The sequence below is a fragment of the Ictidomys tridecemlineatus genome, chromosome 1 (genome assembly GCF_052094955.1).
Source record: "Ictidomys tridecemlineatus isolate mIctTri1 chromosome 1, mIctTri1.hap1, whole genome shotgun sequence".
In the NCBI taxonomy this organism is placed as follows: Eukaryota; Metazoa; Chordata; class Mammalia; order Rodentia; family Sciuridae; genus Ictidomys; species Ictidomys tridecemlineatus.
This window is the reverse complement of record NC_135477.1, coordinates 180,509,784-180,535,149: the sequence shown is the minus strand read 5'-3', so window position 1 is coordinate 180,535,149 and position 25,366 is coordinate 180,509,784. Positions and strand designations below refer to the sequence as shown.

Below are 25,366 nucleotides of genomic sequence, written 5' to 3'. Positions count from 1 at the left end.
CTAAAGTGAGCAGGTAGAGATTGGAGAGATGAAACAAGATTAGCTGCAAGCTATTACTGTTTAACTGAAGGGTTGTTGAGTGGCAATTATGTCTACTTTTGTATATGTTACATGTTGTATCTACCTACTTTTGCATATATTTTTCCATACTAAAAGAAATTGTTTAAGACAATAAGGTCTTTTAGTCTGACCTAGTAGGGTACTTATCATGTTACTGTCAAGGTAAACATTCCCTAATCCAAAAACTTGAAATACAAAATGCCCTGTAATATAAAAACTTTTGGAGCATCTACATGACAATCAAAATGATTTGGATTTTTGTGAATTTCAGGTTTTGGGTTTCTGGATTGGTGATACTTAATAAAGTCTATGCAAAAATACAAATCTGAAACATTTCTGATTCTAAGTAGGGTAACAGGTACTCAGCTGGAACCATAGAACTGACATAAGGAGAAACTAGTTCTTATAGGAAGTGCTGTACTATGAGAAATAACAAGCTTGAGTGACACAATGGATTCCCTATGTTGATAAAGAGAACACAATGAAGTTATGAATCACAATATCACTAATGTTCAATAGGGCACTAAGTAAAAAATGGGAATTCCTATTTCCCTAAGAAATTGTTAAACTTAGCTAGTTATCTTAGCTAATCTAAGAAAATTTTTGGTGTTTAATGAATCAAACTTAATTATTTCATTTTTCACCTACATCCTATCAAAACATGGGCAGATAAAGAAATCAAGACTCAATTTAGATTCTTCAGTTAAGAACCTACAAGAGAAAGACAAACTACTACCTAAAGTTACTAAATTTCCTTTAGATTTTATTTTACATACCCAGGAGTAAAAGCCAATTTTTTGGAACCCCTTAGAGATTTGTACAAATATATCATACTTACATTAAGACAGTACACAATAATTCTTTTAAAGGCAGAACTGGGGGCAGAGGGAATCCACTTGAAATCCTTTTGAAACTGTTAAAATTTCCTAAATAACTAGAAAATTGAATAACTAAATAACTTACCTCTTTTAGAAGAGAACACGCTAGCACTAATATGTCTTTGAGAGAAGTGTCACGAAATGAAGTAGCTATTTTCCTGTGTTTTGCTGAAGGTCTAGAATAATCAACCTTAAAAAAAAATGAAAAGAAAAATTAGTTTAACCAGACCTACCCCTCTCAAATACAAAAAAAAAAAAACAGCAAAAATATACTCAGATAGAAATAGGGATTAAAGAATCATAAACCAGGATAAATGGTTTTACTCAAGAAGTTGGTTTCTGGACTCTTTTCATTCAGTGCTCTTCTGACAAACCACATGATCTAGAAATTAAAAGGCAGAGCTGATCACACTTTCAGAGGCAACATAAACACTGACTGTAAAATACTAGACCCAAGACCATCAGCTCCTAAACCAGGCACTACATTTCACATCATGCAAACAACTTCCCTGTCCCTTAGATGCCACCTGCAAGGTGAGAAGTCTCTGAGCTCATCTTCAAACCCTAGCACTCTGTAGATCAGCCACTAGATGAGAACAGAAAAATTCTTCTGTATGAAAGTGGTATTTTCATATATACCACATGTCATTGGTTCATGCACTGGTGTTGTGAATAACATGTCATTGGTATTCTGAAAACCACTAAAAGAGGATACTATGAACAAGAATCTGATTTATAAGGTAAGCAATACAATTCCTCTAAATATTTTGTTAGCTAATGGCATATAATTTTTAGGACTAAATAACTAGAATTAGCTCTTGAGTCTCTAATCTAAAATATAGTATGTCCAAACTACACTATTAATACTAGCAATTTTTCCATTTACCCATAGGGAAAAGCAAACAAAATTGAGGTCTGATGCCCAAATGATTATCAGCATCAAGGTCTAGAGCTGCTACAGCATTATTATTTATTCCTTTTGTTATTTGGATGAAGAAAGTAAACCATTTTCCTTGCTAATGTTTACAGATTTGCAAAAAGCAGTAAGCTAAAAATTGATTATCTGACACTTCCTAATCTCCAACATATGATTTAGACTACACTTGTACTTATAAAACATGAAGCATACTAGAAGTCTGAAGTGATTACAGAAAGTAGTTACCAGAATCTGTATCCAATATCTAAGATTTGAGTTACATTTACAGTGTTCCTACCTTAATTAAAACTTCAAAATATCTCCTACAATGCTTTTCTTTAATACAAATAAGAGTATGTGGCATTACGGTTTCAATTTATAAAGTATTCTTCACATATTATTTCACTTTATCTTCAAAACTACGTATTATTCTTAGAATTGAGAAAATTGGAGTTTATAGCATATTATCTTAGCCTAGTCTCTGAATGACCACCACACCCACAGCATGGAGAAAGGAAATGAAGGGTTATATATATATAAGTTTTAGGTGGACACATTCACAATATCTTTATTTTATGTTTATGTGGTGCTGAGGATTGAACCCAGTGCCTCATGCTTGCTTGGCAAGCGTTCTACCACTGAGCCACACCCCAGCCCTGAGGAAAGGTTTGCTGAGGGCATCTGTAAACTGGGAGCCACACTGTTGTTCACGAAATCCACCTCATAAGGAATGCCAGTCTCAATTTTCAATTCAAGAGAATGATATACAGACTTAAGAAGTTTGTACAAAGGAGTCAGCAACAGAGCTAAAATATAAATCCATGACTTATCCAGCATCTTCTTCGAGGCTTGTGTGATAACTATTTTATTTGGGCTATTCATTTAGACACTGAATGCTTTGAGATGTGGCATGCACAGACACTTCCTACTGCACACCTCTGTCTCCACCCTGCAGGCACTGAATGAACTTACAAGGCATACATCTGACAACTCTAACATTGGATTTTCCTCATGTACTGAAGATCATCCCCAGACTGCCTCGTTTAGGAATGCTTAATAAATGCTAGTTGAATCTCAAAATGCCATAAAATTAGGCCAAGTCAAATATCTCCACAGAAGCCATATTCTTCCATGATATGAAGCCAAAGATCACACTTCAGACCTTGGAGCTCTTCTTCAAAGGAACTTGGTTCTGTGGAAGATGAGCCTGGAACCTTCTGTGCCAGAAGGAAGAAAAGCATTCAAAGAATGTGACAAATGCTCACTGGACAAAAATGCCAGCCTGAAAGGTCTCTTATGGACAAATTTTGGAAAAGCTTGAAAATCAAAATAATGTTAGTAATGAATTGTAGCCTATTAAATAAACTTGTAAACCAATCAGTAAATTTTCAGTCTGATGAGGAATATGATATTTTCAATGCCTTAAATTGCCTCTCCAAAAATTTTTTGATTACAACAGAAAAAAAGAATGAATCTACAAGAGACCATCTTAATTAAGAGATCAATATTGGCTGGGTCCAGGGACTATGCCTACAATCCCAGCTACTTGTAGGACTGAGCTAGGAGGGTCACCAGTCTTAGGCACAAACAACTTAGCAAGAGCCTGTCTCAAAATAAAACCAAAAACGGGACTGGGATATAGCTCAGTGGTAGAATGCTTGCCTCATGTGCAAGGCCCTGGATTCAATCCCCAGCATGGGGGGGGGGGGGGATAACTAGTCTGTAAACTTCACAAGTGTCAAGATCATAAAAGTGAAGGAATGACTGAGTTTTTTCCAGATTGAAGGTGACTAGCAGAACATGAGAAAAAAAATACAATGCATGATAAAGTACATTTTGGGGATAACTGGTGAAACTTGAATAGGCTATGAGAATTAGATAACAGTAATATATCAGTGTTGACCTGCTTAAATTTTAATGATGGTATCATCGTGTAGGAAATACACTAAAGTATTCCCTGGGGGTGGGGTATCATGTCAGCAATTCAGCATCAAATGGTCAAGAAAAACTTCTGTGAACTCAGAACTTTTCTGTAAGTTTATTTAAAAAAAAAACTACTTGGTTGATCCCTGAATAATACTTTTATTACAACTCCACATTATCTAGTCTTAGTTCAGTAACACACTAAACACAACCCTCATTGCCAGAGCAGCATATATTCCTATCTTTGCTGTGATGTAGGAAATCAATGAAACTGCAAGTTTCATGATTAGTAAAATGTGCAGAAGCTGGATGGTGGGTATGAGGGGTTATTATATTTGTCTCTTTACTCTTTACCTATGAGGTTAAACTTGCATACTAAAACTATGGACCATCTCTGCCAATGTGTTATTATTACTAGTGCTGGAGGGAGCGAGGGAGGGGAGGGAGAAGGGCAGAGAGATATATACAGACAAATAGCAAAGATATCTTCACATAACTGGGGTGGAGAAGTCAGGGAGATGACAGCCATGGTAAACAGAGATCACTTTAAATTTTAGAAATTCTTCCTTTTAAATAAAAAAAAAACCCAAATCTGATTGAACATAAATAGAAAAATAATTATTTTATTTAAAAAAAAATATATATATGGCTATACTGACTCCAAAGGGAGGTGGCAAGTGGCCCTGAGGATACAAGTTCTCCTTGCACACATACACATAACACACACCACAGAGGAGGGCAGTTTTTAAATTTAAACTCCATAACTCCCTTTATTATAAAATTATCCCGTGCAGAACCTAATTTCTGCTTTTGTCCCGTTTTGAAGCACACTATGCACAAAATTGAACAGGAGCGGGTGACAATGTACTCAACTGCTGAGCTCATAAAAATCACAATTGGGGGGAGGGAGAGCTTCCTTGTATAGAGTGAAAATTCCAGCTAGAAAGTGGCCTGTTTCAGGATGAGTCCTGCTGGGTATCCTGCTGAAAATCAATTCACCAAATCACTTGTCTTTTATTTGTAAATGAGTAAAGTTTTGTTTCTCTTTGTGCATATAATTTATTTCTTACAGTTAACATATTACTATAAATGCAGAAGATAAAGCAATAATTCTCCAAGTGTTCATGGAGCAAGGACCATGTCTAACTCTCTGCTCTTCGTAGTACATTCCACTATTGCTGATATTCCACTACTTAATTATCCCACCAATAAAACAGACATACACAAAAAGACTTTGCTTAGTCAGAGTTTTTATGTCACAAAAAAATGACTCTACATATGGCCACAAAGAAATAGCAGTACTTAAGCAAACTTTACGTTCCCATTAGATGGAAAGGCTTACCAGGTTCATTTCCTGAGTCAATTCAGAGAGGATTATTACTCCTATTATGCAGTGCTCCACAGTACCCTTTGGAGAAAATAATCAAGTTTAGCCTACATGGAGACATGTGATTGGTTAGTTCTTACAGTGTAAACTGGGTAACAGTTACAAAATACTAAATACCAAAACATCACACTTACTTAATAACACATATATTAAAACATGTAGAAAAGTCACTGAGTTCTACAAATAAAAGGATTTCAAGCTCATTTTTTGAAAGATAAATTTCAGTACCCAGAGTTGAAAGGGAAAATGTTCACCTACCTTAGAGCTATATAATATCCTACAAAATATTTCTGGCACCTGAGACTTACCATAAACTAAGCTTCAAATTATGAGTTTTGTTTAAAATTTTTTATAAGACTATAAATAAGTCTGAGCAAAAAAAAAATGCTCTTTAGCTCTATAAATTTACTTTGACACATACTGTGCAAAATTGATTTTATATACATATTATTAACAAATTACCCTACTCAAAAAATCACAGTGGAAATATGAAAATAGTAAGTATAACTTTGAATTACAGTGCAATCATACTAAAACATTAACAGATGGTACATTTTTCAATTTTTTTAATGCTTTTATTTATTTATTTTTATGTGGTGCTAAGGATTGAGCCCAGGGCCTTGCACATGCTAGGTGAGTGCTCTACTGCAGAGCCACAACCCCAGCCCCCATGTTTCAAATCTTTTTTTTTTTATTATTATTTTTTAGTTGTAGTTGGACACAATACCTTTGTTTTTTGTTGTTGTCGTTGTTTTTAATGTGGTGCTGAGGATCGAACCCAGGGCCCCGTGCTTGCTAGGCGAGCGAACTACCACTGAACCACAATGCCAGCCCCATGTTTCAAATCTTAATGCTGTAGTTGGTCATCCCTTCTAACTCTCACAGAATTCTAATAATAATGCTCACTAGTGTAATGAAGTTCAGATTACCTCATAATAACAACAAAACGAACAAAAGAAACACCCCTGAATTCTTCAAGGCCTGATGAGGGTGCCTGATGGAGCCCCTAATTTCCCATTTCCTGAGGCATTCCTTCCCTGTGTACAGACTTGATGTTTCTCAAAATGTGGCTCCCTCGCCAATTGCTGGCCCAGTTGCAAATTCAACTCTAACATGAAAATGGCTTGGTACTGGTCTAAAACAAAATAAGAACATGTACCAGAATAGAACACAGGTAAGTAACTAGATACTGTTCAGTTAAGCTGGCTTTTTTTTCTTTTTTTTCTTGGGGGGGGGGGCGAGTCTCTCTTGATGAGAGAAACACAAAATTCATTTATGGTTTGACATAAACTCCTTGTTGCAGAGCAGCAACCTGAACAGCAACCTGCTGCCGTAGGTGACAACTCTTGGATACACATGTAGAAAGGAGGCACATACACATGCTGGGAGTGTGGCAGCAATGGGGCTGCAACACTAGAGAAAGTGGGTGCCCAGAGGTCAGAACATTACAGTTCTAACAAACTTATAATTTTCAGAACAAAATTCCCACAAGATGCTAACACCTAAATGAACCTTGTGGTACTATTTTTAGAGTACTAAAACAATAAATCGTCTTTCCCATGACTCAAGGCTAGGTCAAGTCATATACCCCAAAACAGTGCTAAATATTCTTTTATGGTATTATAATAAACTTTCAAGATAAAACATTTTGTTTCTTCTGGTCTCCCAAAATTGACAAAGGTACATGCTAAAGCCCAACTTAAAGCTGAACTTACCAGATGCTGAAAAGGGAGTCTGAGAAATGCTAGCCAACAAAAATTATTTCATTTCAGTTGGTTTTCAACTTCAGCTTTATTTTATAAGAACTCCACATCTATTTTTGTCTACTGTCATGACTATTACCAGTCTTAGTAAATGGCAAGAGAAGGACACTACAGTACTACTCCAAATTACAAACACAACTCTGAAGTAAGAAGCTCTGTCTCTGAATAAAATCTCCTCCTGTGCCAGTGCATGCTGCTCTCCTCAGGGATAAGAATGTGCTTAACTCCTGTCAAGTTCCAGATGATCAAATACTTGTTCACAGGGGTCTTAACAACGTGAATAAAAGAGAAGCTATGGGGGCCAGTATTTTAGTCTGAATTTGCAGTACTGCACTATGATGGGGTTACATCTAACACAGGGGGTGACTTTCAAAATTATTCAATGAGAAGGAAAATCCCAGAAAGTCAAAACTGCCCCTAATCGCTAATAAACCTGTGCTGAACCATCCCTCCATCAAAACTGCCAAATAGCCAGGCACAGTGGCGCATGCCTTGATCCTAGCAGCTCTGGAGGCTGAGGCAGGAGTACTGAAAGTTCAAAGCCAGCCTTAGCAAAAGTGAGGTGCTAAGCAACTCAGTGAGATGCTGTCTCTAAATAAAACACAGAATAGGACTGGGGATAGGGCTCAGTGGTCAAGTGCCCGGAGTTCAATCCCTGGTACCAAAAAACAAAAACAAAAAACCTGACAAATATTCCTCAAGAACCGCAACACATCACTGCTTTTTCAGATGACACCAGAGCTAAGGTAATTTTCTTTTAGGTAGGAATGTTTGTATGGAAAAAAAAAACATTTTTTCTTCTTTAAATATCCGAATCATCTTAAGAAAGAAGCATAAGAAACCAAGAGCAGATTCAGAATTCCTACAGCATCCTGGTATAGGTAATCACTGTAGATTCTCTTGATTTTCCTTTTCCCAGTCCAAATATCTGAATTTATGTAAATTAAGCAATAACATACACTATGTCTTTAATAATTTAGGTTTAAAATATTCTTGACAAAATGAAGAGTTAATGTAGTATAGTATAAAATAAAAAAGTAAATGGTCAGAACACTTGTTGAAGTGCTAGTTACACACTTTACTAAATAATTATGTGATCTTATATAAATCATTTAACCTTTCTAAGCCCCAGTTTTCTCATTTAGAAAATGAAACCCATTGCCCAGGGTTGTAATGAGAATTAGATTAGATCATATATGATCTAATGATCATATATGAAAGCCATTATATCCATGGTTTGTATATATGCAATATATATGTCATAAATGAAAGAACATACATTTTTGCAATTAGAAAACATAACTATTTATGTTCTCCTGGTATGAAAATTATGTAAGCATGAATTTTATTGACAAAAACAACAAAGGACCCAAGGATAAGTAATGATAATTAATATGATGTAATGCTGGTAGCCACAAGCCAAACCATAAAGCTTGAAGAAAAGCAGAATTCTAAACCAAAAAAGGCAAGTAATGGTGTTAAAGTAAGGTAATACTGACTTCTTACCTGAAGAAACTTCTTCACATCAGCAATAATTTCTCTGAAGACAAACTGGTCTTTCTGAACCTCAAACCACCCCAACTTAGTGATTTTAGCAATTACTTGAATAAGAGCTTGGATGACAAAGGGAGCCAGCTTAGGTTGTGATGCCACATAATTCAGAATGTAGTTTCCTACAAAGAAAATATTCTATGATCATTTGGACTTTTTGAGAAACATAAAGGGAATCATGTGAGGACAAAGAGGAGGCAATGAAAGGTCTTTCAGAGAGATCTCTTCCCATTCCTTGATATGTGTCCTTATTTACCTTCCATAAAGTTTGGTTCAAAAAAGCAAATTTGTTCCACTGCATTTATTTATCAGGGGATAACCGGAGCAAGATACGAACATCACTTTTGTTTCTAAATGATTCTATCTACTAAAAATGCTGGGTAAATGCAGAAAACTGTGACCAGGCCAAATGGACCGAGCTCTCCGTGACATGTGTATGCCTGCATCTGCTAGCCACCTCAGGGCGCCTCACATGTGAGCGGCCACACCCGGCCTCATCTGGTGGTAGGATTTTCCATTCTGTATCAGATAATCTCCTTTCCATCACTTCATAGACACACAAAAGCTGCAAATCTTAGGAAGGGTTGTACGAACTTCAAATCTTTTCATTTCAAGTCAGAGTGCCACACTGTCTATACTGGTTAGGTATTCCTTAACTACTTCACATGTAAAATTCTACAACCCTTTTGTTAAACTTCTATCTTTTCTCTCTGTCATTGACAAAAGTTTTTTGTTTGTTTGTTTGTTTGTTTAGTTGTAGTTAAGAAAATTATCTTTATTTTTTTTTTATGTGGTACTGAGGAATGAACCCAGGGTCTTGCACATGCTAGGCAAGCACTCTATCGCTGAGTCACAATCCCAGCCCACTGACAAAGTTTTTGAATTGTGTTGTCATAATTTTATTTTTCTCATAAACCCTAAGGTTTTTATTATATAACACTGCATCATAAATCTCTTTTAGAACACAAGTCTACACAAAAACTTGTATGTAAATGTTCATAGAAGAATTATTTATGTTGGCCAAAAAGGCAAACAACCCAAAGGTTCATCAGCTAGTGAAGGGATAACAAAATGTGGTCTACACAAGAAAATATTACTCTACAATAAAAAAGGAATGAAATATTGATACATGCTACAACAAGGCTGGAATGCAAAACACTTTGCTAAGTGAAAAAGCCAACTACAAAAGAGGACATAATGTATGATTTTATTTCTAGACAATGTCCACAAAAAGTTAATCTGTAGAGGGAGAAAGCACATCACAGGTTTGTGGTACAGAGCACGTGACTGTAAATGAATATAAGGGTGATGAAATATTCTAACCAAGTTGTGATAATGTTCAAACAACTGTAAATTGACTAAAAGTCACTAACTGTACCCTTAAAATAAGTCAACTCTGTGGTATATCATACCTAATTAAAGCTATCTGAAAGAAATGGAGGAAGAGGAAAGGAGAAGGGACAGAGGGATGAAGGATTGGTTTATATAAGCAACCAAACCTAAGCTACACTTTCATTCGAAAGAAGGTGGGAAAAACAGCATTCAATCTAGGGAAAGAACATTTAAGAAAGGCACCAAGGCAGAAACAACCTGGCCTGGGGGAGTCCTTCACACACAATTAACAGGTTAGTACCAAAGAAGCTACAAGGCTGCCTCCACAAGAATGGGTCTTCAATGACAAGCTCATGAACCTTCAAATGGCACTTCACTGATAACCAACCATTAGCCATTGTTAACTACACTAAGAAGGTAAAAAATAGTGTAATAGACACAGAGGATCTGGCACTGAGTTCATGATTGGAAACAATGAGATATGTAAAGTGGTACCATATAATGAAGGACTAAGGATTTTGAAGCTGGCATGATAAAAGCAATTTGACTGTTAAGGCTTCTAAACATTTTCCACTTTACTTTTACATGTCAATTATTATGATACATGTCAGATCTATTATATCATGACCAATCTTCTAATCTACTTGCAGAAATAAGAGTGGCAAATCAAAATAAAGAAATAAAAGAAATCCATCATTTCTTGTTGTCCTGAAATTGTCTTGTGTGTTTCTGGTTTTTTCCAAATTTCATTCCTACATTTTTTAAATTAGAGTACAGATACTCTTCAATTTACAATGAAGTAACACGCCAATAACCCATCATAAGTTGAAAATCTCTAGTAAGATGAAAATTCTTCTAATATACCTAACCTACCAAATATCATAGCTTAGCAACACATTACAATGTAGAATATTAGTTGTTTGCCCTGGTGATCCTGTGGCTGACTGGAAGCTGTAGCTTCCTGTTATTGCCCAATGTCACATGAGTGCTATACCATTATCATCCAACCAGAGAGAGATCAAAATTCAGAATGTAAAGAATGGTTTCCACTGAATGCTTATTGCTCTTGCGTCCTCTAAAATTTTTAAAAAATCTTAAGTTGAATCACCGTAAGTCAGGGAACATCTGCATTCCCATTTCGAAAACAAAGATTCTATTTCAAAAATGAATGTAGGTCAAATAGATAACCTAAATGCCTGTATTATTAAAGACATTAGATAAATATAGTTAATAACGGAAAGTACTAGGCCCAGATGGGTTTACTAGTGAACTGTACCAAACATTTAAGGAAGAAATTATACCAATATACCAATTATACCAATTCTCCATATCTTCCAAAAGACAGAAGCAGAGGAAATGATATCTAATTCATTTCATGAGTCCAACATACCTTAATACCCAAACCAAAGACATTACAAGAAACTACAGGCCAATGTCTCTCAACAAATTCTCAACAAAATATTGGCAAACTAAATCCAACAATATATAAGAAAAATTAAACACATGAGATTTATTACAGATATACAAGTCCAATTTGACCCTCAAAAATCAATTAACATCTCATCAATAGGCTAAAGAATTTAAAAAATCACATAATGATATCAAGAGATGCAGGGAAAGCATTTCACAAATGCAATAGCCATTCATGAGAAAAATTCTCAGCCAACTAAGAATATAGAGGGACTTCTTCCTCAACTAGATAAAAAACATCAAGTTCAAATCCAGTCTCAGCAATAGCGAGGCACTAAGCAACTCAGTGAGACCCTATCTCTAAATAAAATACAAAATAGGGCTGGGGATGTGGTTCAGTGGTCAAGTGCCCCTGAGTTCAATCCCTGGTACCCTTCCCCATCACCAAAAAACAAAACAAAACAAAACAAAACAAAAAACCTTACAGATAACACCATATTTAACAGTAAGAAACTTGAGGCTTTCCCACTAAAACCAGGAACAAGATAAGATGTCTCCTCCGACCACTATTTTTCAACACATACTAGAAATCCTAGCTCACGTAATAGGGAAAGAAAAGGAAATAGAAAGAATAGAGATTAGGAAGGAAGAAATAAAACTATCTTTGCTTACAGATGACACAATTATCTATGTAAAAAATCTGAACAACAAACCCTGAACAAGTGATTACAGAATAAGGTTGCAGGATACAAGGTTAATATACCAAAACTGATTGTATTCCATCATCAACAATGAACAGTGGCATCTTAAATAAAATACCCCATATCATTTATATAGCACTCCAAAAATGAAATACTCAAGTATAAAACTGATAAAATATATGCCAGACCTATGCCAGAAAAATTACAGAGCTATAATAAAAAGAAACCAAAGATCTAAATAAACAAATGGCTTAAATCCAGAAAACTAACACCACCAAATATTTGCAAGAATTGGAAGCAATAGGAACTCTCATATGTTGCTGATGGGAATGCAAAATCATATAGCCAATTTGGAAGACACACTCTAGCAAGTGTGCACTTTGATATATACCCCAAATTGGAAACTTACGTCCACACAAAATGTGCAAATGGATGTTCATAGAAGTTTTACTCACAATTGTCAAAACTGGAAGCAACCAAAACATCCTTCAATACGTGAGTGGATAAACTGTGGCACATCCAGACAATGAAATACCGCTGTTATTATTACAGAGAACCAGAAAGAAATGAAGTTATCATTATCAAGTCATGAAAAGACATGGAGTAACCTTAAGTGCAAATTACTAACTGAAAGAAGCCAATCTGAAAAGGCTACATACTGTATGATTCCAACAATACGACTTTTTGGAAAAGGAATAACTATGGAAACCATAAAAAGATCAATGGTTGGGGGAAAAGAGGGATGAACAGGCACAGGGGATTTGCGGGGCACAAAACTATTCTGTACAATACTATACATTATCAAAGCCCACAGAACATACAACACCAAGAGTGAAACGTAACAGAGATTGTAAACTTTGGATAATAATAACTTATCAATGTAGGCTGGTTGATTATAACAAATGTACCACTCTGGAGCAGGATATGCAGACAGCAAGGAAGGCTCTGCAAGTATGGGGACAGAGATTGTATCAAAACTTTGTAATTTCTGTTCAGTTTTGCTATAAACCCAAAAGTGCCTACCAAAATTAAGTGTATTTAAAATGTGTCTGTGTGTGCGCAAAAGTCAAATAAACAAAAATCCAAATTTTAGACTTACATTTATAGTGTTTGAATACTTATTTTTAAAGCTACAAATGCATGGATAATTTCTTTTCTAGGCTTTCTGAAGTACCTAACACTCAACACGCTTAGGGAACAGGCAAACATATGAGGAAAATGACATCACTGTGTGATTCTGACCATTCAAATTTGAGCTTAAAGATCCTAACACATAACACATTCTAATTTTTCTGACACAAATATAAAAATCATGTTAATCTTGAGGCTAAAGAAATCAACAATCTATTTCTATTACGAGCAGGAAGACAAAAAATCCTATACTTCAATTATTAGAGCTTTATCCATATGAAATACAAACTTACATATACACACATACAAAAACTTAAAAGTACATTACTTCTGAAAAATATTTGCTATTTTATAGAACCAGGTTCCAATTATAAGAGGTTCTAAGCACTGTTTACCCACACACAAATTATCAAGGAGTCAGCTTTTGGTTTTCAATGTATCACAACTGCTTTTGACATAGCACTCTGAGAAATACTGAAGCTTTCACTTCTCCTATCATTGAGCTATAAGTCAACTTAAAGATTAAGAGCATGGATTTCATAAACTGAATGACAGCTCTATCATTTCCTAGCTGTGTGATCTTAGATTACACACACTATTAAATCTAACTTCTTCAACTTGTAAAATTAGGATAACTCATGAATTTGCTTGGAGGATAAAATAAGATAGTACAGATCTTAGCAAATATTATTACTTATTATTAAACTAATATGCTTTTTACTACATATTGCACCATATTATCACATCATTAACAACACTGGATTAGTAAACGAGACTTAACTACTAATCTTAAAAAAAAAAATGACAGAATCAAATAATTCACAAGCCTAAAAACCGCTCTCCATATTTAAAAGTCAAAGTTTTACTTCTAAAGTAAAATTTGTTAAAAATCATAATAAACCACTTACTGATATCAATCCTCTGCTCAACAGGTAAAGGACTGATTCGGCTGACAAGTTTCGAAAGACATGTTGCTGCAAGGAGCTGAGCATAGGATGTCTGTGAAGAATAATTTTTTTTATTATCATCACAAATAAAATTAGAATAATCAAAATATTACAGGTAGTTTTTCTAAGCAAAAGTGAGAAGTTTTGTTTTTCCAAATTGATAGATTTACAACGTATAAAATGAATCTACTTCAGATACATGTATACAGATATATATCTTATTATCAGTGTATATGTCATGTCAGAATAAGGCAAAAATGAACTTCAAATGTCTAACTTTTAAGGCACAGTACTAAATTAGAAGTCAAAGCAAGGTGCTTTTTTTTTTTTTTTGCCATGATGCTACTATATCTTTCCTAAAAGAATATGTGTTAATAATATCAAACTAAACACTAATCACCAAATTCCCAAATCACACACAAAAATATCAATCATCAGAAAAATTAAATCCACTATCTCAAAACAGAATTTCCTTACAAAAATGAAAAAATGAGGTTGCACAAAATTTAAGTTTCCAAGTGGCTCATCGTTAACCAGGCAAGGAAAGCCACTTAACAATGAGGAATTAATTAAATCACCATTGTTTTATTGTAGCAGCCTAAGTTATGTGTGCAGAGAAAATAAACCTTACTAGCCTTTTGGTGAGAACAAATGTTCAAAAATTGAAGACATGAAGCAACAACAAGTCAATTTAAAAGCAAGACAAATGATTTGGAAAGATTATTCCTAGCTCTCAATGAGTGAACAGATGTTACCAATACTGTTCATATTGTTAATATTACCAAAACTTTCTCCCTGTTTATTCTAGAAATCAACACTAAGTATGATACAGCAAGAATTAGCCTCTCTGAAGAGTCTGTGTGGAATTATAGGTCAGAATATTTTCAAGACAGTTGAAGAAACATTAATTCAATATAATTATTGTGAGACACTGGTGGTAAAAATATGGAGCAGAAGGGCTTAGTTGGGCAAATTTTAAAAGCTTGTAAAAAATGTAAAATGTTTAAGCCAGACATGGTGGTGCATGCCCATAATCCAGCGACCTGAGATGATGAGACAGGAAGATCACCAGGAGCTTAGCAAGACCCTGTCTCAGAATGAATGGGCTAGAGGTGTAGCTCAGTGGTATAAGGTCCTGAGTTCAATCCCCATTACTGGTGCGCGGCGAGAGTAATATGTTTCAAGCTTATAGTTTCATTAGCAGATATGCTATGGTAAACATTTGAGTCTATCATGCATTAATGAATCAGAGGTGCTAACAAAGTTTATTTACTCCTATGAACTTATCTTCAGTTCTGGAAAATTCTGTCAGAATCAGAAGCTCTGAATATCTGTCCCACTTCCCAGTACTTTGGTCACTTATCAGTAGTAAAGTTGTACTGCAATTTTTTTAAACTTGGGGCTGAGAATGAAATTCTTCTGGATAAGATGACCAAGCCTCTATTATTCAACACTGAATGGCTTTGGAAATTATCTTTTTCTGCAAACTTGAAAATGTCTCGTAATGAATTCAACCTAAAATTCCAAAACTACCTAAAAGACAAACAGTACTTAGTACTTATATACAGAATGACTACAATGACTAACGACGCCATAAAATCATTCAATAACAACACTGACTCACAAGAAATGACAAGCTGCTCTAGACATTTCCTACACTTCTGAAAGTTAAAAACAAGTAGTGAGATCTCTATTTTCAGATTCATTTTCTAAGTGCCAACTGCAGTTCCAACACCACAGTTCAGACCTTGATGCAAATAAAAAGAAAATTTCCATATTTCAAAATCCATTTAGCTGTGCAATTGAGGAGTTTCCACCTAATCTTCAATTGGAAGTGATTAATCTGCAATGTAATGACATGCTAAAAGGCAAATATCAAGAGAAGATATAATAGAATTCTATAAATACCTTCTAAGTGATGAATATGTTTAATTAAAATCATATGCCCATGGACTGATTTTAGTATTTGGCAGTACCTATCTATGTTAAAAGATATTTCCAAAGATGAAAAATGTAAAATTTTTTTTTTTTTTTTTAAAGAGAGAGTGAGAGAGGGGGACAGAGAGAGAGAGACAATTTTAACATTTATTTATTTTTTCTTAGTTCTCGGCGGACACATCTTTGTTGGTATGTGGTGCTGCTGAGGATCGAACCCGGGTCACACATATGCCAGGCGAGCGCGCTACCGCTTGAGCCACATCCCAGCCCCAGAAAAATGTAAAATTTTATTACGGATCAGCTTTAACATATGAACACTTATATCAATGCTGATAACAGGAAACACAACTCTGAAATTCATTAATAGTCCTAAAAGAACTGTCCTATTGTTTTCTATTAATAGACCTCTATTACAAAAAACTACATTCAATTATTTTGAATTTTACCAATAAACCTTTGAGGACATTTGTTTTCTCTATTGTTATAGAAATACTCATAAAATATCTTCCATTTTGCCTCTTGGCTCACAAAGCCTAAAACATTTACTTGATGGCTCTTTTCAGAAAAAGTTGTCCAATGCCAAATGTCTTCTTTGATATAAAGAGAGCAACTAAGAATAGAGCAGGGAGGAAGAGCAGGAGGAAAAGATTAACATTAAACAGAGACATGAGGTGGGAGGGAAAGGGAGAGAAAAGGGAAATTGCATGGAAATGGAAGGAGACCCTCTATGTTATATAAAATTACATATAAGAGGTTGTGAGGGAAATGGGGGAAAAAAAACAAGGAGAGAAATGAATTACAGTAGATGGGGTAGAGAGAGAGAACATGGGAGGGGAGGGGAGGGGGGATAGTAGAGGGTAGGAAAGGTAGCAAAATACAACAGTTACTAATATGGCATTATGTAAAAATGTGGATGTGTAACCGATGTGATTCTGCAATCTTTGTAATGTTTTGAACAATCAATAAAATAAAATAAATAAATAAAAAGAAAAAGTTGTCCAATTCTGGTCTGTATCATGAGGCCTCTGACTCCAGTGCTCATCATATCATTTCACAGTTCTTTGTCTATAGACCTATGCTTTACAACTAAACAATGCCCTCTTTTAGTTCATGTACATAAACCATTTAAGCAGTAGAGAGCATGATTTTATATGTAAGCACTTGCTAAACAATTTCTGAAAGAATAGCTCTGAATATCTAGAAAGTAGAATATCAAGAAGTAGCCAGCATTCTTTTGAATAATTCTTTCATGTTTCAAAGTTAACTACAACCTGCCTCTACCAACTAGATTAAAAAAATGGTCAAAAAAAAAAAAAGTTGTTCTAAAATGTAATTTTTTTCCCACTAAAATGAGACATAAAAGGATCCAAGGTGGGGTTGGGGTTGTGGCTCACCTAGGGAAGTGCTCGTCTAGGGAAGGTAAGGTAAGGCACTAGGTTTGATCCTCAGCACCACATAAAAATAAATAAATAAATAAGGACACAATACCTAAAACTAAAAGAAATATTAAGGGCTGGGGTTGTGGCTCAGTGGCAGAGTGCTTGCCTTGCATATGTGAGGCACTGGGTTCAATCCTCAGCACCACATAAAAATAAATAAACAAAATAAAGACATTGTGCTCATGTATGACTGAAAAAAAATGTTTAAAAAAAAGAAATATTAAAAAAAAAAGGTCCAAGAGGAATCAAGAAATTATTTCAATTCATTCCTATTCTGCCTCCTGACTATTCCCTAAATTTGCTTCCCTGGCTTTCCAATTCTTTCCCTGATTAATCTCTTTGACAATGAAATAAACTATAATAAAAAGATGTGGCAACATCTGTCATTGCTAATACACACAAATTGATTAACACTGACATACATTCAGTGATCTCTCATGGTTAATTGTTGTTATCAAATACTTACTGTTCCTTGTTCTAATAAAAGTTGACACTTGCTGAGACATTCTGGGCTGTCAATAAGTTCCAAGAGTGCTTTCTCAGCCTCTATTCTTTGTGTAAGATCAGTCCCTATGTAGAGGTGAGTACATAATGCCTCCAATTCGGCCAAACTCTTGAGAAGAAAAGCAAATTAACATTTTATGTGAATGAAAAAAGGTAAACACATTAATCACAGAAGACAATACAAATATCATGCCTGTATACATTAATCCAATACACATGTGCTGAGCTACAAGCTACTTTCCAGGGGAAACCACAACAAACAAAACAGGCACATCTCCTACTCCTCCAATTACCGATAAATTAATAGTTATGCAATAACTGTAGTATAGAAAAGGGAAGACTTGCCTGATCCAAGGAGTTAGAAAAATAACGTACACCAAGACCAAAAAGAGTGAGCCTGATGGGGGAAAAAAGACTAGAAAGGCCTTCTGTCTACTTACCACTAGAAAGGTGGATGGCAAGAAGACAAAAGGAAATGCCAGATGAGGCCAGAGGTTTGGGAGTAGGGGGAAGATCATGTACAAATTTAAGATAATTCAATTTATATTTTCATGTTGTAAAAATTTCAATGGTTCCACCTATTTAAAAAAAGTAACAGTAATTATAAATATATGCTGATTTGGGGCTTCTGAACTGACTTGAAAGCTACAAGTGAACTATGATGTGATTTTTTTGACCCCTTGGCATTTCTCACAATTTAACAACTAATGTATTTTATAAGCAAAAAGACTAATTCATTCTGTTTACAAATATAATCTCATCTGAAGATAGAAAACAAATAATCTGAAAGAAGAATGGAAAAATGAGCTGGGCATTCCTCTCAGCTTAAAAGATTTTTGTGAAAATCATCTTTCTAAAACAAGCTACTTCACTAGAAACTTGAATCAGAAAATTGTCCTTGGAGGACAAAAATACTGACATAGATTTCAGTGATGGGTAGGCAAATAAGTTAGAGGACATTTCTAAAGAAATGACAATTTTGGTCTTTCCTGGTTTGAATTTTTGAGGAAGCATAAGAGCTACACCAGACCATACATTCCCTCAAGTGCGACATCTTTTTATGATAGGAATATACAGCTGTCACTGAAACGGAGTCCCCTGGAGCTCAATGTTCCTCCCACTCCTCTCTTCTGCTGGGCTCCTTCACGGCATTCTCTACTTCCCTAACAGGCCAGAGCCCAGCATCCTAGATTTGAGACTCTTCTGCTAGAGTGAAAAGGAAAGTCCAAAAGTAACGTTTTAAATAGATCCCCAGAAAGGACCTCAATGAACCACTTTTAAACATTTCCCAACCTCAACTGACCCGAAAAACTCAGATTACTACATATATTATTCAAAATATTAAAATGCACAGAAAATATATAATTCAAAAATACTAAGAATTCTCTTCTTCTCCAGGAAGAAATACAGAAATGAAAAGGACTACTTTTCTTTCCCCTGTCAACCTCAGAAGTCTTTTCCTTCACCTAATATATGAAGGACAAAAATTTTAGAACTGATAATACCCAGAATACCCAGAATAAATCAACACTAAATTGATCCTGCTGTCATGCATTCACCTAGACTTAAGATTTTTTAAACAAGTAGACTTTCACTGCAAAAAAGAACTAGGTCCGAAATAATTACAGGACCTGTTTAACAAAACAAAAAGGAAAAAAAAAAAAAAGGAAGAAGAATCTGGCAAGGTGGCACTTGCCTATAATCCCAGTCACTTGGGAGATCAAGGCAGGGGGATCCTAAATTCAAGGCCAGCCTGGGCAACTTTGCAAGACTTTGTCTCAAAATAAAAAATAAAAAGTGCTGGGGGTGGAGCTCAGTGCCCCTGGGTTCAATTCCCAATACAAAACAAAAAAACAAACAAAAATCCTAACAATATCAGTGCCTACTTAATGAGGTTTGTTTGGGGAATTAGTTCATGCCATGTACCTTCTAGCTCGAAGTATATATTATAAAGGCTAGTTTTGATTATTACCTGAAAATAATACTGTAATCAGTTGAATTATATCCCCCTAAGGCAGGTCCAAGCCCTAACCCTCCCACAACACCTAAGGTTTCCTAGAACTATGTGACCTTACTTGCAAACAGGGCCTTCATAAAGCCTTACTTGAGTTAAGGATCTCGGGAAGATATTATCCTGGATTTAGAGTGGGCCCTAAACCCAATTATTGGTGTCATCATTTATAAGAAAAGGAAAGGCAGACTTGAGGTGTAGAGCAATAGAGGGCAGAGGGCCATGAGAGGATGGAGGCAAACCAAGGACTGCCAAGGACTCAACAGCCACACAAGCTAGAGGGGGCATGATAGGGCTTCTCCTCAGGGACTTCCAGAAAGAACTGCCTTCCACCTTCAGAACTATCAGAGAATAAATTTGTGTTGTTCTAAGTCACCTAGTCGATGGTGATTTGTTACAAGAACCCTAAAGAACAAACAAACGAAGAAAAAAAACTAATACAAATATTAATATTAATCAAGTGGGAAAAGTCAAGGGTTCTTTCATTATAATGGTAACATACATATGCCTTGCAGATTAAACTTTTTTAAGGAAGAATAAAAAATACATTCATAAGGACCCTTACCCTGATAGAAAGGCATTGTCCCACTACCAATTTATCAGACAATCATCTCATTAGCATTTGATTTTCCAGAGAATCTATAAGGAAATTTTATTTTTCACAGTAGATAAATCTGCATCTTAGTTTTATTATGTATTGATATCTGAGAATATGAGAATGCCTCAGAAAATGAATCCATTCCCACTGTGTAGACAATCTGATTTGGGTTATTAAAGCTGCCATACAAGGCTTAAATCAACCATAGAAGTTCATCTAAATAATAAGTCCAACAAGGAGAACTGGGTATCATGTACCTCCCATAAAGAATTTTCACTCTCTAGTAGATAATGATGTAATCCTACTGCCAATCTAAATCAAGATCTTCCTAAGTATTCTGGTCCTACTTGACATATAATTGGCTCTCAACTGGCCTTTCTACTCAGCAATTCTCAAACATGTATCTATCAACAGGTGAATGCTGAGTAAAAAGCCAGGCAAAAAGTATCTATTGTGCCAGGCACAGTGGCACACACCTGTAATCCCAGTAGCTTGGGAGGCTGAGGCAGGAGGATTGCAAGTTCAAACCCAGCCTCAGCAAAAGGGAGGTGCTAAGCAACTCAGTGAGACTCCATCTCTAAATAACAAACAAAACAGGGCTGGGGATGTGGCTCAGTGGGTGAGTGCCCCAAGTTCGAACCCTGGTACCAAAAAAAGTATATATTGTAACAGGAAACAGCTAGGTATAGGAGTAGTACAGGAAAGAGGAGGAAGCCAGGAGGGATGACAAACAGGCACAAGAGCACAAGGAAACTTTTGGAGGTGATGGGTATTTTCATTTTCTTGATGTCAGTAATGGCATCATACATATGCCAAAATGCATTTAGTTGCACAATTGATGTATATGCATTTCATGACTCAGTTATCCTTCAACAAAGTTAAAAGAAAAAAGAAAAAAATGTTTCCAGGAAAAAAATTCCCTAAGAATAAAATTAAATCACAAAAAATCCACTTCAATTAAATTTAAAGCTCTTTTCAATTACTTCCCTATATTTTTCCTGGTTTCTGAATTAAGCTTCTTGGTTCCCATTCATAGAAACTCCTTCATTTTAAAAGTTACTCGTTTCCCACAAACTGTTTCCTAAGTATCCGGGAAGGCTTGATCCTCAGCCTCTTGGAGCTCTTCAATGATGAATTAGATTACACTTGTTCAAGAGCTTTAGAGTTTATAGAATATATTCCCACCTTTTTCCCAAACCAATCCTAAAAACACTCTTGCAAAGTACATATTTTCAGTATGCTCATTTTACAGATGAAAACACTGAAGCTGACAGATCAGGTACATGGTCAATTCTAAGAAAAATGCAGGTCTACAGGCTCTGAGCACATGCTGTCTCACAATCTGCCACCTGGCCAACCTTTACTCAGCTATCATCTACCTCCAGGTGATGTCCTAACCCTACCTGTAGCCTGGTCTGTTAACCATCTTAATATTTGTCTACAAATGTCTTACTTTTGGAAATCCAGAAAGATGTTAAAAATAAACCTCAAATATCAGAAACTGAATTGAGCATGTTTCCCACAGATTTCAAGTGTCCCTTTGATTTCAAAGGTCTAGACCAGGATCTAGATTTATATGTTTGATGTTATCTTCAGCTTTTCCCTCTTCTTAGGATTTTGCCCTCAACTCCTGGAGGTAATCTATGTCTTCCACAACAGGAGCACATTTGCTTAAGCCAGGGGCTGATAGTCATAGGTTGGAGGTAGGCCTGTTTTAGGGTGGTGACTGAGGGTTATAAGGTATCACTGTAACTAGAGACTGAGTCCAACCACATAGGTAGTCGTCCAGCCATGCCAAAGTCATGAAGCCCCAAAAAAACTCTGGGTCCCAAAGCTGGCAACAGCATTCTGGCTTGCAACACTTAGTGGTACATACAGCCACACATTGAGTAGCATGTCCTGAGGACAACAGAGGCTGTTTTAGAACTTTCCCAGACTGTCCTATGTGTCTCGTTCCTTGAACAAATTTTAATGTGCATCCTCTCCTTATAATAAACTACGACTGTAAGTATTTTGTAAGTCCTGACAAATTGGGGAACCTGAGGTGGTATGGGAAACCACTGAACTTGGAGACTGTGCCATCAAACCATAGTCTGGCAAACTCTAGAAACAAAACTCATCAAGCTCTACCAGTTCTTTTTCTACAAAGACTCAGACCCAGAACCTTCATATGATAATCAGACAGTAGAGCAATCAAACAATATTTTCTAACCGTGGCCTCCATGCCCTGGATTTCTTCAAAGGCTGCTCTAGGAATGAGAATGGAGGGTTGTGGGTCTTAGACGCATCACGGTTAGATCTGAAAAATAGAATTTGGTACTCACTAAGTTACCTTAAGAAATTTATTTAACCTTTCTAAGCCTCCCTGTTGAAACTGCAGATAAAAAGCCCCCCTTTCCAAAATAATTATGAGACTAACAAAGAAAAGATAGGGGAAAGGCTAATAATAGTGCCTGCAACAAATCAGATCCACAATGAATGATCATCATTCTCTTTAGCTACTGACAGTTCTCGATCACATCCAGATTAAAGCAGGTGGCCTGACTGGATGATTAAGAAGCATGACTATTGTCTCTGGATCTGAAACCATACTAAGAGTAAAAAAGCTCAGTGGAGTCCTTACATCTTTTCTTACATATCTCTTTAGTTTCATCAAAATCTCCCAATCCTCAAGAGTGCCTCCAGCTTGCCTGTTCCCAGTTCTCCTTCCTCACTCTGCTCCTCTATCTGGACTGCTTCCTCAAAGATGATCTAAATCCTTTACTTCTTTGGGGACATAGAACTATAATTTATAGCTTTCTAACCAAAATGCATGTGCACTGAATGGGTTATAGAAATAATATGATGCCCCTCCCCAGGCAGCCAGGGAAGGGCTGGGGATAGTGAGGAAACTCCACAGATAGCCTTTGGCTGTTAACAGTTTATGTTAATCAGATACACAATTACCATGATGTGAAAAAGACTATGGCATAAAATTTAAGTAGTACCCATTGGCAGGTGATGATAAGGTATAAACTGCCTCAAGGAATAAAAATATATATATGCACATCTCTTAAGGAATAAAGTGTATACATGTACTCTCTTAATGGTGGTATTCAACTCTAAAAAGGGCACGTGAAAATCAAAACGCTAAGTACTGGTTATCAGTACTAACAAATACTCTGAATTAACTGGTTAATAATATGAAACAATGCACTAAAAGAATTCAAACTGAGAAATGGGAAGCCCCTCTTCCCAAAAAAAACAAAAACTATGATGTCTTATTTGTCCAACTCCACTTTTTCAATTTTTTTTTTTTTTAGTTTTAGATGGACACAATACCTTTATTTTATTTACTTATTTATATGTGGTGCTCAGGATGGAAGCTGGTGCCTCAAATGTGCTAGGCAAGTTCTACCACTGAATTACAACCTCAGCCACTACAACTCCACTTTTAAGTGTCCACAGCACCCTAAAGTACATTCCTGGGAAAACAATATGAAGAGTTCTGACATCAGCATGTAATTTTTCCAACACTTTACACCTAAGTATGAAGAAGTATTCCAGGACTTGGTGATTTACTCTGCATCATCTTTCAAAGTCCAAAAAAGTTCCACAATACTTTTAATTTATCTCAAGATTTACATCTGCACTATGAACATCTGATTATCTATTTACAATCCATAAATCCTCTCTGTGAGATTCTTCCTGTGAAAATTTCCCAGAGGCCATATTTACTAAAGTGGTAATAAATATGTTATTTTGACCTGGGGACCCTTTGAAATGGCAAGAAGTCAAAAGGTAATGTGTGGGGTTCACTATCTCTTGGTCCATAAAGTCCTGGAGCTGTCAATTACCTGACAGAGTGGCTAGTTGAAAAGAAAACACCCTTTGGAAGAATCAATAAATAAGGAAGTAATAAGTCAGTGTGACCACAGGGGACCCAAAGAAGTCTACAATAGGAATGTGATACTTAGATACACTGTCACCACATTAAGAAACTGCCTACCTCTCCAAGGTCATCTCCTGCCTTCTCCAGCCTCCCCTGGTCTCTTCCCTTTCATATGAACCTTGTGCTCCAGCCAGAATGAGTTTCTGCGATACACCACGGTCTTCCACAATTTTTTGCTTTGGCACATACTGTACTTTTGTCTCTACAGCTTTCCTTTCTTTACCAGGCCACCATCTAATTTGTTTCAAGGCCCGCTAGACTGCAAGTTTCCTGAGAGGGGAACTCATATGAAGTGTGCTCAAAGCTGTATGGTCAATACTCAATAACCAACTAAGGAGAGGATGCGTGGAGGCTCAAGCATCTCCTCCGAGAAGTACAGTAGCTGCACTTCACAGCCTCCCAATACACACCCACACATCCCCTTTTCGGTGCTCCCTGCTCCCCCGTGACTAATTCTACCACAACATTTTTCACGTGTGCTGTAATTACCTGCAAGCTCTAGGAGGGCACCGATAGTATGATGTCACCCTTTATCCCCACACTTGGCACAGTGCTTGAGGCACAGTAGGGCCGCTCGAAGGGTGCTGCTGACTGAGTAACTGAACCGCCGCGTCAGGGGCGCCCGAAGCTGCGAGGGCCGTGCCCCGCAGCGCGCGTCCCAGCGCGGCAGCTCTGCCGGCGCCCGGCCCCCGGCTGCTCTCCCGCCAGCCCGCGCCGAGCCCTCCTCCGCAACTCCCCACAGCCCCGGCCCCGCCGCCCCGGCGGACCGAACCCTGCGGGGTCCCGGCCGCGGCAGCCAAGCGGAGGCTGGTCCTCCGCGCGGCGCGGGCTCCACCTGCCCCGGCGCCGCCACAGCCGCCGTCCGCGCCCTCCCGCGCCGCCGCGCCGGGAGAGTCCCGCCGGTCTGTCGCCCGCCCAGGCGCGGCCCCACGGTGCGCAGCGCGGA

The 25,366-nt window shown here is 36.8% G+C and overlaps 1 protein-coding gene across 6 annotated transcripts in view; it reads right to left on the bottom strand.

Moving 5' to 3' along the window:
• The window catches only part of Ranbp17 (RAN binding protein 17), a 285,238-nt gene that overhangs the window by 259,589 nt on the left and 283 nt on the right, over positions 1-25,366 (bottom strand). For 3 of the 6 annotated variants that reach the window (XR_013440033.1, XM_078052377.1, XM_078052392.1), the window contains exons 2-6: positions 17,843-17,989; positions 13,961-14,051; positions 8,434-8,600; positions 5,120-5,185; positions 1,024-1,128 (exon numbers count right to left, since the gene is read on the bottom strand). Coding sequence is in view for 5 of the 6 variants with exons in the window: in XM_078052377.1 (XP_077908503.1) it covers positions 1,024-1,128; positions 5,120-5,185; positions 8,434-8,600; positions 13,961-14,051; positions 17,843-17,989 (576 nt within the window). In the remaining variant the exon portion in view is untranslated. Of the gene's footprint in view, positions 1-1,023; positions 1,129-5,119; positions 5,186-8,433; positions 8,601-13,960; positions 14,052-17,842; positions 17,990-22,701; positions 22,789-24,909; positions 25,125-25,366 lie in introns of those variants that run through there. The other 3 variants (XM_078052381.1, XM_078052390.1, XM_078052386.1) reach the window with 3 other exon arrangements.